This window comes from Hyperoodon ampullatus (assembly GCF_949752795.1).
Source record: "Hyperoodon ampullatus genome assembly, chromosome: 2".
NCBI classification, from domain to species: Eukaryota; Metazoa; Chordata; class Mammalia; order Artiodactyla; family Ziphiidae; genus Hyperoodon; species Hyperoodon ampullatus.
Genome location: NC_136915.1, coordinates 160,885,421 through 160,901,564, shown reverse-complemented (window position 1 = coordinate 160,901,564; position 16,144 = coordinate 160,885,421). Strand labels below are relative to the sequence as shown.

At 35.5% G+C, this 16,144-nt stretch overlaps 1 protein-coding gene across 2 annotated transcripts in view; it reads right to left on the bottom strand.

Moving 5' to 3' along the window:
- The window catches only part of ACBD6 (acyl-CoA binding domain containing 6), a gene marked incomplete at its 3' end in the record, with an annotated part of 230,170 nt that overhangs the window by 130,021 nt on the left and 84,005 nt on the right, over positions 1-16,144 (bottom strand). For both annotated transcript variants that reach the window (XM_079697808.1, XM_079697807.1), the window contains one exon: positions 4,049-4,138. In XM_079697808.1, coding sequence (XP_079553934.1) covers positions 4,049-4,138 — 90 coding nt within the window. The remainder of the gene's footprint in view (positions 1-4,048; positions 4,139-16,144) is intronic.

Below are 16,144 nucleotides of genomic sequence, written 5' to 3'. Positions count from 1 at the left end.
ACCTGCCGATGCAGGGGACAAGGGTTTGTGCCCCAGTCCAGGAAGATCCCACATGCCGCGGAGCGGCTGGGCCCGTGAGCCATGGCCCCGGAGCCTGCGCGTCCGGAGCCTGTGCTCCGCAACAGGAGAGGCCACAACAGTGAGAGGCCCACGTACTGGGAAAAAAAAAAAAAAAAAAAAAGCAAACTCCTAAATAAGACAAGGATGCCCACTTTAACTACTTTTATTCAACATAGTACTAGAAGGTCTAGTCAGAGCAGTTAGGCAAGAAAATGAAATAAAAGGCATCCAAGTTGGAAAGGAAGAAGTAAAATTATCTCTGTTCATAGACAACATATCTTATATGTAGAGAACCCTTAAGATTCCACAAAAAGCTGTTAGAACTAATAAGCGAATTCAGCAAAGTTGCAGGATAAAAAATCAACACACAAAAATCACTTGCATTGGGCTTCCCTGGTGGCACAGTGGCTGAGGGTCCGCCTGCCGATGTGGGGGACATGGGTTTGTGCCCCGGTCCAGGAGGATCCCGCGTGCCACGGAGCGGCTGGGCCCGTGGGCGCTGAGCCTGTGCATCCGGAGCCTGTGCTCCGCAACGGGAGAGACCACAACAGTGAGACGCCTGCGTACCGCAAAAAGAAAAAGAAAAAAAATCACTTGCATTTCTAAACACTAACAATGAATAATCAAAAAAAGAAATTTAGAAAATAGTTTCATTTACAATAGTGTCAAAAAAGAATAAAATACTCAGGAATAAACTAAACCAAGGAGGCAAACGTACTGTACACTGAAAATTATAAAACAATGCTGAAAGAAATTAGAGACACAAAAAAAGGCCATTCCATGGATTGGAAGACTTCATTGTTAAGATGACAATACAGGTATCCCTTGCTTTTCAAAAGTCTGCTTTATGCCACTTCACTTTTACTAAAGACCTACATTAGTACCTGTTTTTGCTAACCGAAAGAAATCTGAAGACGATTTTTGCTTTTACAAAAAAAGGCGAAAAGCAAAACCAACGCTCACCCTTTGTTTTGCAGCTGGCTATTGTAGAGGCAGCACGCACCCTGAGCACCAAGAGCGGCACCACCTAGCTCCTTCTCCAGGAACTACAATGTGCATCTCAGCACTAAGCCACCATAACTTTTAACTGTGTGAGCATCTGTGCTTTATCTCAGTTTACTTTGTGCATTCGTTAGCAAGATGTGTCCTAAGGTAATTGCTTCTTTGCTTTACATCATTTTGGCTTACAAAAGGTTTCGTAGGAATGCTTTACTTTCAGAGAGCAGGGGAAACCTGTACTGCCCAAATCGATCTATAGATTTAATGCAACCTCCATCAAAACCCCAATGACTTTTTCGTAGAATTAGAAAAATCCATCCTAAAATTCATATGGAAACTTAAGGGACCCAGAATAGCCAAAACAATCTGGAAAAAGAAAAACAAGTTGGAAGTCTCACACTTCCTGATTTCAAAAATTACTACAAAGCTACAGTAATCAAACCAGTGTAGTAGTGGCATTAAGACAGACACAGAGACCAATGAAATAGAATAGAGATCCCAAACTCTTGCATATATGGTCAAGTGATTTTTGACAAGGGGTGTCAGGACCATTCAGTGAAGAAAGGACAGCCTTTCAATAAATGGTGCTGGGAAAACTGACTATCCACATGCAAAGAAATGAAGCTGGACCCTTATGTTACCTTTTACTCAAAATAGGTCAAAAAACAAAGCTAAAATTATAAAGCTCTTAAAGAAAACCTGGGAAAAATCTTCATGACATGACATTTTGCAATGATTTCTTGGATATGACACCAAAAACACAGGCAACAAAAGGAAAAATACATAAGTTGAACTTCATCAAAATTTTAAACTATTGTGCATCAAAGGACACTATTATCAGCAGAGTGAAAGAAAACCCAAAGAATGGGAGAAAATATTTGTAAATCGTGCATGTGATAAGGGGTTGATATCCAGACTGTATAAAGACTTCTTACAGCTTAACAACAAAAACCCCCCAAACAACCCAATTAAAGAATGGGCAAAGGACATCAATAGACATTTCTCCAAAGAAGATATACAAATGACCAAAATTGATTGTTCAACATTAATAATGTTCAACATCAATAATGTTCAACATCATTAATCATTATGGAAGTGAAATTAAAACCACAAGGAGATACCACTTCACAACCACCAGGATGGCTAATATCAGAAATATAGAAAATAACAAGTGTTGGTAAGGATTTGGAGAAACTGGAACAATTGTGCATTTTTGATGGGAAGGTAGAATGGTGCAGCCACTGTGGAAATGGTATGGTGATTCTTCAAAACATTAAACAAAGAATTACCATATGATCCAGCAATTCCACTTCTGGGTATATACTCAAAAGAAGTGAAAGCAAGGATTCAAACAGACATTTGTTACCCATATTCATAGAAGTATTAATCACAACAGCCAAAAAACGAAAGTCACCTAAGTCTGTAGATGGATATCTGGATAAACAAAATATGGTATATACATACAATGCAACATTAGTTAGTTTTAAAAAGGAAAGAAATTTTGACACATGCTGCATCAGGGACGAACCTTGAAGACATTATGCTAAGCGAAATAAGTCAGTCACAAAAGGACAAATATTGTATGATTCTATTTATATGAGGTATCTAGAGTAGTCAAATTCATGAAGAGAGAAAGTAGAATGGTGGCTGCCAGGGGCTGAGGGGGTGGGGTGGGGAATGGGGAGCTAGTTATGAGTACAGAGTTTCAACTGGAGAAGATGAAAAGGTTCTAGAGATGAATGGTGGTGATGGTTGAACACCATAAAAGTAGTTAATGCCACAGAACTGTACACTTAAAATGGTTAAAGTGGTAAATTTTATGTTATATATATTTTGCCACAGTCAAAAAAAAAAAAGAGAAAAAGAAAGAAAGAAAACTTCAGGGTAAATCTTAATGACCTTGGATTTGGCAAAGGTTTCTTAGGTATGATGCCAAAAGCACAACCAACAAAAGGAAATAGATACACTGGACTTCATCAAAATTAAAAACTTTACGTGCACCAAAGGACACTATTAAGAAAGCGAAAAGACAGCCCACGAAAAGGGAGAAGATATCTGCAAATCATACATCTGATAATGGTCTAATGTCCAGAATATAAAGAATTTTTAGATCTTAAATATAAAAGACAACTCAGTTTAAAAAGGGGTGAAACACTTAAATAGACATTTTTCCAAAGAAAACATATAAACTGTCAACAAGTACATGAAAAGATACTCAACGTCATTAGGGAAATGCAAATCAAATCCATACCATGATGAGATATCACTTCATGCCCACTAGAATGGCTAATGAACAGAAAAATAATGTGTGTTGGCGAAGAAGTGGAAAAACTTGAACACCCCTGAATTTCTGGTGGGAATGTAAAATGGTGTAGCTCCTGTGGAAAAGTTTGGAGGTTCCTCAAAAAGTTAAACATCAACTTACCATATAACTTAAATTCCCCTCCTAGGTACAGAACCAAAAGAACTGAAAACAAGTGTTTAAACAAAAACATGTACACAAATTGTTCACCGCAATTATTCACAACTGCCAAAGGGTGGAAACAACCCAACTGCTCATCAACTGATGAACTGATAAAATGTGGTCTATCCAGACAACGGAATATTATTTAGCCACAAAAAGGAATGAAGTACTGTTACATGTTACAACATGGATAATCCTTGAAAATATGCCAAGTGAAAGAAGCCAGAAACAAAGGCCAAATATTTTATGACTCCATTTATATGAAATATCTAGAAGAGGCAAATCCACTGAGAAAGCAGATTAGTTGTTGCTAAGGTCTGGAGTGAGGGGGAAATAGGGAGTGACCGCTTAATGGGTACAAAGCGTACTCCCGGGGTGATGAAAATGCTGCAGGACAAGACAGTAGTGATGGTTGCACATTGTTAAATGCCACTCGACTGTACACTTTAAAATTGTTAATATGGTAAATTTTATGTGGATTTTACCCCAATTTTTTTAAAAAAGCTCCCTTTTCATCACTCTTACCTGACAGTTAATATCGGCCCTATGTTGTAGCAGGACTGTGACTAGTTCCTTATGTCCTCGATCACAAGCCCAATGGAGTAGAGCTCTGCCCTAAAAACACAGAAAAAGATAAATGAATTTGTTAATCCAGTTGTGGGACCATATAAAAGATATAAGGTCTGAAGAAAGACAGAGTAATATGCAAAAATGTAGATTAACTATTCTAAGAATGATTGATATAAAATGTTCTATGGGAAAAGCAGCAGACTGGAAATCAATAGAAAGTCCTGAGTTCTACTTCTGGAATCTGTTCTGTACTAGCCCAGTGACTTTCTTCAGCTGAACAGTTTCCTCACCCACAGCGTGGGGGTAACACTATCAACAATAATACCAATAACATTTGTTGAATGAATGAGTTACAAAATAATGCTCTGTAAATTTTAAAGAACTCTATAAAGGTAAGAGATAGTTTTAAATTATGTCCACTTCTGGTGAAAAAAATCCTATGGATAAAAAAAAAAAAGTACTTAAACCTAGGTAGAGATCATAATCTAAATGCAGTTTATCTAAATTTACTCAAGTTTATTCCTTAAAGTGTAAGAAAATTTAATCACTTTGAAACTAAGCATTTCCCCTTCATATCCCAGATTTACACCCTGAAATATCCCCAAAACATTAGTAAAGTCTGCTAGTGTTTATCTTCAAATGTTGACTGTGAAAGCCACTTGTAAAACAGAATAGATATTAACTGTCAGGAGACAAAAGTACTAAATATGAAACATTAATTTTAACTGTTGTCTACCAAGGATGAACGGTTACTCTCAATGTGTTAATTCTTTTCTCCACTGTCAGAAATCTTAGTTTAGTTAATGAAAGGAGCCTCCTCAGTCCAAAGAATAAACAAAACCCCCAAAGCTAAGGGCTTTTCTGAAGAAATGAGTGATGTATGGCTTAACACTACTTTTTTCAGGGTGGTAGTGATGTCATTTCTTAAAGAATGGAATGTTTTTCCAAATTAAGTTGAAATCCCTGCTTTATGTCATTTTAGAAAAGATTTAAGCAGATATAAGCTGGGACAAAGATGACTTTAAAGTAAAAAGCACCTTTCAAGAAAGCTTTTCTAAACTCACACACTTCACCTTTCAGACTCTCTTCACATACCTATTAGTTCAACTAATCAAACCAGGAACTATTCTTGAAACAAACAAACAAAAAAAGTAAGACAACTTCTTCCTTACAAATTGTCCTTTTCTTTTTCTTTCATTTGCTCAATTTATTTTTACTTACTTGTGAATATCTGTTTTGCAATAGGCTTACACAAAATCCAAAGAGGAAGGGAAGCAAAAAATTTTAAAATGGGCAAATCATTCACAGTTTATTGTAACAGCAAAACTACTTTGCTCAGAGCCCACTAAAAATTTTTTTAAATGGAGACAATTCTAAAAGCCAAGTAAAAAATGTATTGTGGAGTAGAGAATAGAGTTGCCTATGTTAAATGTTCTCCAGCTCTAATGTGTACTGATTTAGTGTTACTAGAGCACTAATTTCAAAACCCTCTATACGAATAAACAGATATTCTAATTAGACTCTCAGAACTAATACCAATGTATAAAATATTTTATAGTTCAATGTAATTGTTTCACAGCTTTTACATTAAAATAATCAGATAAAATGTCAAAGTCTGTATCATTCTTAGTTCTAATTTTAACTGTACATTTTATGGCTATTAAGTTAAATTAACAAGAATTACTCTATAGTTAAAATGATGTCTAATAGACTTACACAGAGCACCTACCAGAAGTACCTAATAGTTAAGTAAGAAAACATAATATTAATATATCTAGTATTTTTACTATAAGATGTACAGATAATTTCTATTTCTCAACCAGATTCCTGACTTCTCCTTAGGTTTAACCCAATAGGGTTACATCAACTAATGCTAAATTATAAATCCTTAGCTGTTTCAGTGGGAAAGCAGACAAGCAACGCATTTTACTGTTAATGGGGAGTTATATTTTAAATTTCCCATATGTGGTGCCAAAAATTTACTTTAGAGGAAACACCTATGACTGGACCTCAGTAGTGATTTTCACTTTGGATATATTTTCTAGAAGGGTGGCACTTGTATAGCAATGTTTTAAGGAGGATGATGTGCTCTCAGACATTTACACTATGCTTTTTAACAGGTTTTCTGACCTGCAATGTAATTAATTTTTGTAACACATTATTTTAATGGTACACTAATTAACCTTGAATTAGAATGAATTCTCTGACAATGACTTTCTGCAGAAGGGCTGAAGATAGCTACATTAAGACCACCTAATGATTAATATTTTTATGCAGCATTAAGAAGTTCAAAAACAAGAGCAGGATTAAACATACTTGTAAATAAGCATAGATAAAGTAAATCAGGCTTTGGAATTTTTGCCTTCAAATATCCTGCATTTAAATGAACAAAGATCAGCACAGCCAGATATCTGAATGTGATAACTCTTTACTTCTTCAAATTGTAGAGTTCCTGTAAACATACTCTAATTTAAGATTATTAGTTCAAGTAATAAATAACCAGTATTTGCAGAGATACTATCCTCATAACCCCTACTGATAAAATCAGTAAATAAACACCTGTGGTTTCTTTCCTTTCTCTTTGTTAGCCATAAACATATATGGACCAGTATAATGCAATTATTAAATTTATTAAATTAGTTTAGATACAGGATTCCATAATTTCTCTTCCAGAAGGAAAACCATCAATTAGGTGCACATTAAATTTATATTTGCTTAAAGATTTTATACAAACTTATGAGATATTTTACCTATTTTTAGATATAATTGTTTTATCTTCTATGAATGATATAATCTCTTACAAATTTTCAAGTTAAATTTATTTTTACTGTTACCACAAAAGCTGACAATTGTTTGTTTGCTTCTAGTTTTAATAACTTCTGAAAGAATATCACAGAACTATTTGGGACATTTGTGGGGAAAGCCATTATTAAAAGGAATCTTTGTTAGGCCAGCAGAAGACCACAAGCACTGTTTCAAGAGCTCTGGATAAATTCTGGAATTCAAACACAGTAAAACACAGCGGGGAAGAAAGAGTTCCCATCTGTTAACCAAGGGTGCAAATACCATTTTACCTCAGACAGATGAATGACTCTAAAGTGCTTGGAAAGTGCAGGGTGGCAGCTAACCTATTAAGTGGTATTACTTTCATACCTTCTGGAAAATACAGAGTGAGTCTTAATATTTTATATGCTTCTTTGATATCCTTGGTTACTTGTTCTTAAACCATGTAGAATTTTTAAAAATTAGATTTTCTCCTGGATATCACAAATTAAATGAAAAGAGATGGTATTATAAAATGACTCGATGTTCTTAGGGTATTTTGAGAACATATACAAACAAAGCATGTACACCATATATACAGTAGACAAAAACATGGCAAAGTTGATATGTTTAAATTTGGTAAGAGTTGCCATTCTATCAAAGATGGCATGGTATAGTACTGTCTAATTACTAAGTGAAATACTGCAAATAGGTTGACTTGAATTCCTCTCTCCAAAAAATTGGGTTTCAATTTACAATTGATTGACTTCAGCTACCAATAACCCGTAGTGTCTCTGCCTCCTCTCTCCTATCCCTATCTTCTACCCTTTGCTGCTGCCAGTGTAGCAGCTGGCTACAGTGAGAACTCCCCCACCTGCAACCACCAGAAACTACACAAAGCCTCCTGCTTCCACCCACCTCTCATTAGTGAACCAACAATGTTCTTTCAAAAACTCAGACAGCAGTAGGATTGGGTGACAGTTTATGATCTCAAGATGTGGCTAGCATGGAAGCTAACACACATTTAAAATAAGTGAATACTTGATCTCCTTCACTGGCTAAGATCTAAGGTAAAAGGAAATGGTATTGCTGAGCTATCAGGGAATTCAGAAGGATTTTAAATACACTACTTTAGAAACTCCCTCTATAAGCATTTACTAAGCCATAATGTTAGTAACTAAAGGGTTAAGGAGTAAGCAAGGGAGATATTACTTCATCCTGTATAAAATAGTAAGTAATCCAGTGATAATAATAAGGTAGCCAGGTGTCCATCAGAAGATAATGGATAAATACACTACGATGAATTCATATTCATACAATGGAATATTAGTCAACAATATAAAGGAAGGAAATACTGATCTATATGACAATATCAATGAACTTCAAAAACACTATGCTAAATGAAAGAAGCCTTACACAAAAAAGTACATATTATGATTCCATCTATATAAAGTTCTAGAACAGGCAAAACCAATTTATGGTAGAAGGATTATCAGAACAGTGGTTACCATTGTACGATTAGGAGAAAGAACTACCTGGGATGGGGCATGAGGGAATTTTCTGGGGTGACAGTAACATTCTATATCTTGACAAGAGTTTTGATTACACAGGTATGTGCATTTGTCAAAATTAATTGAATGTGCACTTCAGATTTGTGCATTTCATTGTATATATACATGTTACCTTAAAAGAAGAACCAAACTAATACTGAACTCTAGTTAATGATATGTATGCTGAAGCATTTAGAAGAAAATTTATTGTCTATAAAATACTCTGAAATGCATCAAAAACACAGATCAATTGATGGATGGATAGAGAAACAGCTAGATATTGATAAAGCAAACATAGTAAAGTAACTAGTGGTAGAATCTAGTGGTAGGGATATAGATGTTCACTGTAAAATTCTTTCAACTTTCCTGTATGTTTACAAATTTTCATAATAAAGTGTTGGAAAAAAACAAAAATTTGCACACCCACATTCACAGCCGCATTATTCACAATAGCCAAAATATGAAAGCAACCCAACTGTCCACAGATGGATATTTAGATAAACAAAATGCAGTATATACATACAATTATCATTCATTTTTAAAAAGGAAGGAAACTTTGACATGTTATAACATGGACGAACCTTGAAGACATTATGCTAACTGAAATAAGCCAGTCTCAAGAGAGTTTGTGTATGATTGTATGATTCCATTTACACGAAGTACCTAGAGTAGTCAGATTCATAGACACACAAAGTAGAATGGTGGCTGCCAGGGGCTGTGGGAAGGGGAGGAATGAGGAGTTCGTGTTTAACAGGTCCAGAATTTCAGTTGGGGAAGATGAAAAAGTACTGGAGATAAACGGTGGTGATGGTTAAACAATGTAAAAGTATTTAATGACACAGAACTGTACACTTGAAAATGGTTAAATCTGTGAATTTTGTTATGTATATTTTACCATGATAAAAAAATTTTTAAAAAGTATGCTGCCAAAGCTCATAAGATTTAAATGACTTTCACTATTTTCTCATTTTGCATTAAGTACGAGATTCTGGTGTAAAGTATTACCATAGGCTTGATTTTTAAATGGTGCTGCCTGTATTAATACAAATGAGCATAATTTGACAGTTTAGAACGCATTTCTCAATTATTAGTGTGAATAAACAAAGTTCCTTCAAATTAATATGTTTATCAACTACATAACCAAACCAGCATATACTCAAGTGTAGAAAGTTATTTAAGAGGATGAATTTTTTCCTTCCTTTCTTAAATAGAAGCATAAATTGAGCCTTAGTACACTGACTCTGCCTCTTAAACCTTTTGCTTCTTTGTTAGGTTAGTACTGTCAGTTTTGCCAGATTTTGCAGCAGTTTCTCAAGCCAAAAGCATGTAAACTGTATTCTGACATGAGCCACCAATGTAAAACAAAGCAAGTACAGAAAGGAATGGAGTCAAGAGAAAGGTGATCTTCTTCAAAGTATTTGAAAGAATCAATAAACATATGGAAAATGGTATAAAATTAGACCTTCAAAAGGACAGAAAGAACTTAACTAAAGAAGTAGCTCAATAAAAGAGGAATTTTTGAGTGTATTAGACAAAAATCTATGGAAAAACCAATGAATTGTATGAATGCTTCTGGGGGGAGTGATGATACTCCACTGGAATAATGTCATCTAATTCATTCAAATATTATTATATTGCTACATTTGTTCTAAAACAAATTTAAATTAATGTAAAAGTTTAAAATACTATTTAAGGGACTTCCCTGGTGGCACAGTGGTTAAGAATCCGCCTGTCAATGCAGGGGACATGAGTTCAAGCCCTGGTCTGGGAAGATACCATGTGCCACGGAGCAACTAAGCCCGTGCACCACAACTACTGAGCCTGTGCTCTAGAGCCCGTGCGCCACAACTACTGAGCCCGTGTGCCACAACTACTGAAGCCCACGCACCTAGAACCCGTGCTCCGCAACAAGAGAAGACACCGCAATGAGAAGCTTGCCCACCACAATGAAGACCCAACACAGCCAAAAATAAATTAATTAGAAATAAATAAAATATTATTTAAATATCACTAAGAAGCATGTATTCCGTGTCTACTGTATATGGCACTGATCTGAGAAATAAACTGTGTGACAAGAATTGTGCAGACATAATATGTGCCTGATGATTGATAAGAAATATTCTGTTCATATATTAAGTATACTTTATAAATTATTTAAATCATCCAAGATATTTTCTTGGAAGAACTATAAGTATGTGGCATGTGTGAAGAGTTATATTAACTGACTCAAAAAATAAAAATTGAAGCACCATTTTAAAAAATGTATAAGCTTTTAGATCTTCACATTTCTCTTCATATTATCTACACCTCAATTTCCAAACATTTCTGCAAATGATTAAAAAATTTAATAAAAGCTGTAATTTAAATAAAAAATGAGTACATAGAACACCATGATGCTATAAACTTGGAACCTATAGCGTCCTGAATAGTAAGTATAACTACAAAACTTTTTTCTATTACATGACATATAGACAGCGTCCTAATTACCATATCAGTAGGAAACACCACATAATTTTCTCAAATTAGAAATATATGCCTTATTATATTTGTAGCAATTACAACTTAAATAAAAGATACACACCAGGAACTATACTTGTGTATAATAAAATAACTTCATTATAGAATAGGAATATTTTATTTAAAAGGCATTTTATATATATATGTTCATGTGCTGTGATAGTTATAGATTCAAATCTAAGCATTTTAGGCAATATAATAATTATGTTTATTTCAATATGTGGGAGTGCAAATGTGGCTTATCATGTTATGACTATAATTAAATTTCTCTATGTGCTCACAAAAAATTTTAAGTGAAATAAATGTAATTTTTAATCATCTCAGGGAAAGAATGAAATTGGGCTGATTCTGCTGAATGAACATTTTAAATAAAGTCGTATACCATTCCAAAGAATCTTAGGCAATCAGTAGTGAAGTAACTCAAGCTCAAATATTAGACAAACACCTAGAAGACCGGGATGTCCTTTCAAAATTGTAATTGTTACCCAACTTATTACAGTAGGGAAATGTCTTTTTTCTGATAAAGGGGTTAAAAGTATTTAGCTAGCAACTTAACTTTGAGATTATATACTTTTAATCCATCATCAAAGCTTGCAAACTTGTTTTATTTGCTAGAGCTTTAAGTGTCATGAAGCAGTACCCTTTATTTTATTTAGGATGTTAATTTTAAGCTCCCACTTCCCTCATGTTCTTAAATTAATTCATACAAATCCCTGATTAATAATAAAAGGACTTGCCATCAGTATTTAGAGCCCAGCCTGAGTTGTCATGGCTGAAAGGGCAGAAATCTGCTTGGAGCAATGAGAGAACCCAACTGAATTCTGGGCGTCTCAGTCTATGAATGTGTAAGCACTTCATCTGTTCATGGAAACACAAGTGTTCTGGCAGACTTGGGGGAAAGGCAGCTGCATGGGTAACAAACTGGAAGACCTGGGAAACCGTACTGTATCAAAGTCACTAAATGACAGAAGCAAGATATTTTACAAGTGTTACTTTTATTTTCACATAAAAATGGTGCTGTTTAGTGTAAGCTATTTGAGTTCTAGACATTTATTTTATACCTATCATTGCTGCCCAATGATCCTTGCAGAGGTCACAGGTGGATTTGACTATTCTATAAAAGAAATTGTTGCAAATCAGAGCACAACAGTAGCAGGGTCGACTGGAAATTGATTATCCTTCTTAAATCCAGTGGTGAAAAGAACAGTCTCTCAGACCTGCATTTCCACTTAGCAGTTGTATGTATTCGAACAAGTAATGTGTACATCTCTGAAATAGTTCCTGTCTGTGAACTAAGGATAACATCTACCTTACAGGGCTGTTATAAAGACAACACGGTAATAAGTGAAAGTACCTTACAGAGTTGTAAATATGGGGAAAGTACTCTGTAAACTATAACCCACACTGTATAAAATAGTATTATTTGAAAGATGGAGAATTCTAACAGGGATAATATAGTACATACACAATCATTTCCAGTGAAAAAGTGACCTTGAAAAGTTAAGTGGGCTTTTCGTTTCCAGTTCCATATATAAGGAGCTAGGAAGTTGCCACTCCATCCTAACAACAAACAAAAAAGCTGAAGAGACTGAAAAATCAACAATTCTTAGATCCATAAGAAAGGGAAAGACACAGGGCAAACCACTGCCCCTGAGACTAGAGAGACAAATAGGTGAATTCGACATCCTGGAGCAGAGCCTTACAAGTGGAAACCACTCGGGGAACCAGAGCCAGGTAGGAAAACCTGACTGTAATTAATGAATTGCTGGGGGCACAGTGCAGACAACTCTGAGGGTTAAAAACTCCAAGGGCATCTACTCAACCCCTCTATCTGCAACCCCCCAATAGTATGAGATTTACGTCTAGGAGCTTGATGAGGTTCCCACAATAAATGTCAGAGAAACATCCCCTCATGCTTCTGGCAGGGGGAGGGGAAATTAACCATTCTGAAATATGCCAAAGCACTCTGTTGTTCTCAAAACCGCCTGTCTTCAGGGGAAACTGGTTAACCAGCACCTAACCTGTTGGGGTATTACCAGAGCCTAACTGACCTGGGGGAAGGGAAATACCCAACTCCAGTCCACTCCAGCCATTCTGCCCCATCTAAAGGGGGAGGAAAAAAAAGTGAGAAACATTTGTGAGATTCCCAGTCCAGAGGCATAGGCTCACTACAAAACTGAGACCGAACCATAGGACCATAGAACACTTTCTCTCCCCAGCACCTCACCACCACATTACTAAGAGCTTATTTATAGCAGTTCCTTTTATCTGATATATCAAGTCCAGCTATCAGTAAAAATTTCAAAACAAACCAAAAGGCAAAAAATCCACAATCTGAAGAAACAGAGTAAGCAACAGAATGAAACAGGGCAGAGATGTTGGAATTATCAGGTTGAGAATTTAAAACAACTATGATTAATATGCTAAGGGCTCTAATGAATAAAGCAGGCACCACGCAAGAACAAACAGACAATGTAAGCAGAGAAATGGAAATCCTAATAACCAAAAAGAAATGATAGAGATAAAAAAACCACTGTAACAGAAATTTTAAAAATGCCTGTGATGGGCTTATTAGTATACCAGACATGGCTGAAGAAAGAATCTCTGAGTTAGAAGATGTATCAATAGAATCCTTGAAAACTGAAAAGTGAAGAGAACAAAGACTGGGGAAAAAAAAAAAAAAAAAGAAAACCCAGAACAGAATATCCAAGGGCTATGGGACAAATACAAAAGATACAACGTATGCATAATGGGGATACCAGAAGGAGAAGAAACAGAGAAAGGAACAGAAGAATACTTGAAACAATGACTGAATTTCCTCAAATTAATGCTAGACACCAAGCCACATATCCAGGAAGCTCAGAGAACACCAAGCAAAATAAATGCTTCAAAAACTACACTAGGCATATCATTTTCAAATTACAGAAAGTCAAAGATAAAGAAAAATCCTGAAAGAAGCCAGAGGACAAAAAAAAAAATATTGCTTATAGAGAAACAAAGATAAGAATTACATCAGACTTCTCCTCAGAAACCATGCGAGAAGAGAGTGGAGTGACATATTTAAACTGTTGAGGAAAAACCCCTGCTAACCTAGAACTCTGTATCCTGAGAAATTATCCTTCAAAAGTGAAGAAGAAATAAAGACTTTCTCAAACAAATATTGAGGAAATCTGTTGCCAATACACCTCCCTTGCAAGAAATGTTAAAAGAAATTCTTCAGAGAGAAGGAAAATAATGTAGGTCAGAAACTGATCTACATAAAGAAAGAAGGAGCATCAAAGCAGGAATAGTGAAGGTACAAGAAAACTTTTATTTTTCTTACTCTTAATTGATCTAAGATAACAGTTTGTTCAAAATAATAGCAACAATGTATTTGATTATACATGCTTATGTATCATATATATCTTACGTGTGTACTAATATACAAACACGCATATATAGTATGCATATATACGTGCTTATGTATGCTTTTATGTAAGTGAAATGAGTGACAGAAATGATACAAGGGACAGGAGGGAGGAATTAGGAATATTTTGTTTTTATAAGGCACTCACGCTACCCATGATGGTATCATGTTATTTGAAAGTGGACTTAGATTGGTTATAAATGTATATTGCAAACTCTAGGACAACCACTATAAAAGGTCAAAAAAAAGCATAACTGATATGCTAAGAAAGGAAGGAAAATGGAATCATATTAAATGCTCAATTAAAACCACAAAAGGCAGGAAAAGAGCAGAAGACAAAAACAGGAATAAAGAATAAGGGCAACATATAGAAAACAGTAACAAAGATGGTAAATATTAAGCCAACTATATTAGTAATCACTTTGAATGTCAATGGCCTAAGTGTACCAATTGAAAGACAGATTGTCAGAGTGGATCAAAAACACAACCCAGGGCGGCTTCCCTGGTGGCGCAGTGGTTGAGAGTCCGCCTGCTGATGCAGGGGACACGGGTTCGTGCCCCGGTCCGGGAAGATCCCACATGCTGCGGAGCGGCTGGGCCCGTGAGCCATGGCCGCTGAGCCTGCGCGTCCGGAGCCTGTGCTCCGCAACGGGAGAGGCCACAGCAGTGAGAGGCCCGCATACTGCAAAAAAAACAAACAAACAAACAAAAAACACAACCCAACAATATGCTGTCTATAAAAAACCTACTTGAAATATATAGGCACGTATAGATTAAAAGTAAATGGATGGACAAAAAAATACCATGCTAACACACAATAGGAAAACAGGATTAGCTATATTAATTTCAGTCAGAGCAAACTTCAAAGTAAGTAAAGTTATGAGGGATAAAGAAGGGTATTACATAATGATAAAGAGGTCAATTCTCCAAGAAGATGTAACTATTCTTAACGTATATGTACCTAACAAAAGAGCATCATTCATGGATGGTAGGAATACAAGATGGCACAGCCATTTTGGAAGACAATTTGGTGGTTTCTTAATAAACTAAACACACTCTTACCACATCATCTACAAATTGTACTCTTTGTTACTTACCCAAAGGAACTGAAAACTTACGTCTACACAAAACGTGCCCATGGATGTTTATAGCAGCTTTATTCATAATTGCCAATACTCAGAGGCAACCAAGAAAAATCCTCAAGAGGTGAATGGATAAATAAACTGTGGTACGTCTAGACAATGGAATATTATTCGGTGCTGAAAGGAAATGAGCTCTCAAGCCATCAGAGGATATGGAGGAAACTCAAATGCATATTACTAAGTGAAAGAAGCCAATCTGAAAAGACTACATACTGCGCGATTCCAACTATATGGCCTTCTGGAAAAGGCAAAACTATGGAGATAACCAAAAGATCAGTGGTTGCCAGGGGAGTGGGGGGTATGAATTTTCAGAGCACATAGGATTTTTAGGGCAGTGAAAAGAGTCTTATGATACTGTAATGATGAATATTTCATTACACATTTGTCCAAATACATAGAATATACAACACCAAGAGGAACCCTAAAGTAAATTATGGACTTTGGATGATAATGATATATCAATGTAGGTTCATCCTTGGTTTAAAAAAAAATATATCATGTTAATAATGTTGGGTCTTATGGGAAGGGAAATCTCTGTACCTTCCTCTCAAATTTATTATAAAACCTAAAACTGCTCTGCTCTTAAAAAAAGTCTTTACAAAAAAAAGTTGTGGTTTCTTCATTTCTTCATTATATCATCATCCTTCATTCATATTATTCTCTAAGGATAATC